We start from the raw sequence: 2,818 nt of genomic DNA, 5'->3' as shown, positions 1-2,818 counted from the left end.
TTTAATGTGTTCTTCATGTCTAGAAGTTCTATTTGGCTCTTTTTTAGCATTTCAATCTCCTTGCTAAAAAACTCATTTTGTTGGTCTGTTTTGATTATAAGTTCTTGGAATTGTTGATCATTATTTATCTTGCATCTCATTGAGTTTTTTTCAGAAGTGCAATCCTGAATTCTCTGTCATTTAAATCACATATTTCTATGTCTTTAAGCTCACTCTGCCATGCTTCTCAGATTTAATCTTTCTTAAAGTATTAAGGTAGTAATTATTATATTAAAACATAAAGTAGTGTACTTTTATGATATTTAGGTTGGATACAAATCCTAACTTCTTCCCCACAGTTCAGTATATCCACCACATGTAGTTCTAGATGATACTTCTTTCTACAATCCCTTACTGAACTGTTCCTGGGTTTGAACACACCAATGTAAGGTGATCCAGATTCACTCAAGACCAGCAATCTCTCTTAGTACTTCGTTTCTCATTGATTCCTTAGCCAGATCCCTGATCTCTCTCTAGGCAGGCACCAATCCCATTTCTACCCAAACCTAAAGGCTTTTTGAAGCTGAGATTTGATCTCACACTGATCTGCGACCACTTATAATCTGTTTATCCTGTGTACCTGGAAAACTAGAGAAAGTTTGCCTTCCTGTGGTCAAACAGAACCATCATGAATTCATGAACCTGACAAGGGAAGCTCAAATATTTTCTTCAAGGTACTTCACTCTTTCACTGCTCCATCACTGCTCTTTAGAGAAGACTGAACACACAGAAGATGAATGAATGATTTGATGAACAAGTGAAAATCAGTTTGAAAAAAGGGAGCAAATGAGGATACTATCTTTCTTTGTAATATTAGAACCTGTGAAATAGGGTCAGAGATACAGTTTTCCTAAGAAGGAGGTTTCTGGATAAAGAATTAAAGTATTACATTAACTATATGTCATAATATTTCAGGAGGGAGAAAAAGACATCTACATACCTGGGCCATGGTTTTAGAACTGCCAGTCCTCCTCAGGTTTCCTCTAATAGAGAAGCAGAGTTTAGAGAAGCCAGAGCTGGGGGAGGAAAAAGATGCCTTGAGATCTGGTATATCTCAGAACTCCAAAAATTATTTAAGGTAAGATAGCCTTTCTTTTTTATTATTCCTGCTTCTGGCCAGCCTTGCCCACTCTCTACCCTCCAAAACACATAAACACATATCAGGGGACATAAGAAGAAGTCTAGACAAACCCAAGCCCTTCCCCATACCTAGGGAAACAAGCCACACAAGTATGGATACAGAGCAGAGGCACTCTTGCACCAAAGCTAGATCCAGACACTTCACTCTGACCTATTTTTCATTCTGATCATGCCACCTGAACCCAGCCTGGGCATTCAGTCATTCTCCCTCATCCAGGCCTGTATTCCAGGGTTGAGACCAGGCCACACAATACAAACTGCAACAACTTTCATGATCTTGAGATGGACCTAGACTCCACCAGACAAAAGTCAGGAAACAGTAGAGACCAACTTGAAAAACTTTAAACTGTAAAATTGCCTGCCTAAGTGACGCCTTTTCTCTAAGCTAGAACTATGACTCCCAAGATTCTTTGAGCTAACTAATCTGGATTTCCCTATCAGGTTCCGCTTTGCTTTCTGACATGAGTCATTGCCTGTGTCCCCTGCTCCCATCCCACCCTGTACCCATTAGGGAAGAGTGAATTTATGGTTACCGAAGCCATACAGCAACACAGATTTTTCAGCCTTCTATGTGAGAGGTGCTCTATACACATTAATTTTTAATTCTGAAATGTACTTATTATCTCAATTCAACAGATGAGGAAATGGAAAGTCAAAGAATTAAAGACATTTTCCCATATCACAAATAATAAGTAGAACTGATGTGATTTGAATCAGTTTTCTGTAACTATAAATCCACCTTTTTTTCAACTATAAGACACCATCTATTAAAAGATTTACTAAGGAGATAGTTTTAATCAATTAGATACCATCATTTTACAGGTATTCAATTGTCAAATTTAAAGGTCGATGAACCTTATATTAGGAATGTATGGAAAAGGGCATTCTCATGATATCCTTTAGACATGTGAAAACCTATCAACAGTGCAAATGTTGAGAAGTCATTAAAGGAAGATAACATAATTCACAGTCTCTGTAATATATTACACACAGTTCCAGCATACAATAAAAGTTATCAAACAATGTAAATAAACAGGCAAAAGTAATTGATAATCAAGAGAAAAATGTCAATAGGAACATACGCAAAGATGATCCAGAGAGTAGAGCTAGCAGACAAAGACTTGAAAATATTATGATTTACATGCTAAAGAAAATAGAGGAAAAGATGGGCAAAAAAAGTAATAAAAAATGGAGGATATCAATAGAGATATATAATCTTAAAAAAGAATAACATGAACATTTTATAATTACAAAAATATAATTATCTAAAATTAAGAATTTATTAGATGTATTTAATAGCAGAAGCAGTGTTGATCACCATAAAGTCAAATAAACAATAATCTTATGCAATGAGGAAAAAAAAGAAAGAACTAAGCTGAACATGGAGAAATACGGGAAATAGTCCAAATGTGAAATTAAACACCTCAAAGAAGAGAGAATTGGACAGAAAAATTATTTGAAGAAATAATGGACAAAAACATTCCAAATCTCATCAAATACCTTGACACATAAGTCAAAAAGACTCAGCAAACCTAACCTTGATAAAATAAAGAAATCCATACCAAGCCAAACGGTTGAAAAACAAAATTGCAGAACATATCTTAAAAGTATGTAGTTAAAACTGACATCAGTTAATAAG

The 2,818-nt window shown here is 35.3% G+C and overlaps 1 protein-coding gene across 4 annotated transcripts in view; it reads right to left on the bottom strand.

Moving 5' to 3' along the window:
- Window positions 1–2,818, bottom strand: part of ZNF404 (zinc finger protein 404) — a 27,066-nt gene that overhangs the window by 21,934 nt on the left and 2,314 nt on the right. For 2 of the 4 annotated variants that reach the window (XM_011368025.2, XM_023535316.1), the window contains exon 2: window positions 980–1,055. The exons of the other annotated variants lie outside the window; for them this stretch is intronic. Coding sequence is in view for 1 of the 2 variants with exons in the window: in XM_023535316.1 (XP_023391084.1) it covers window positions 980–988 (9 nt within the window). In the remaining variant the exon portion in view is untranslated. The remainder of the gene's footprint in view (window positions 1–979; window positions 1,056–2,818) is intronic. 4 annotated transcript variants of the gene reach the window in all.

The sequence above is a fragment of the Pteropus vampyrus genome, unplaced genomic scaffold, assembly GCF_000151845.1.
Source record: "Pteropus vampyrus isolate Shadow unplaced genomic scaffold, Pvam_2.0 Scaffold138, whole genome shotgun sequence".
NCBI lineage: Eukaryota > Metazoa > Chordata > Mammalia > Chiroptera > Pteropodidae > Pteropus > Pteropus vampyrus.
This window is presented reverse-complemented; position numbering and strand designations above follow the sequence as displayed.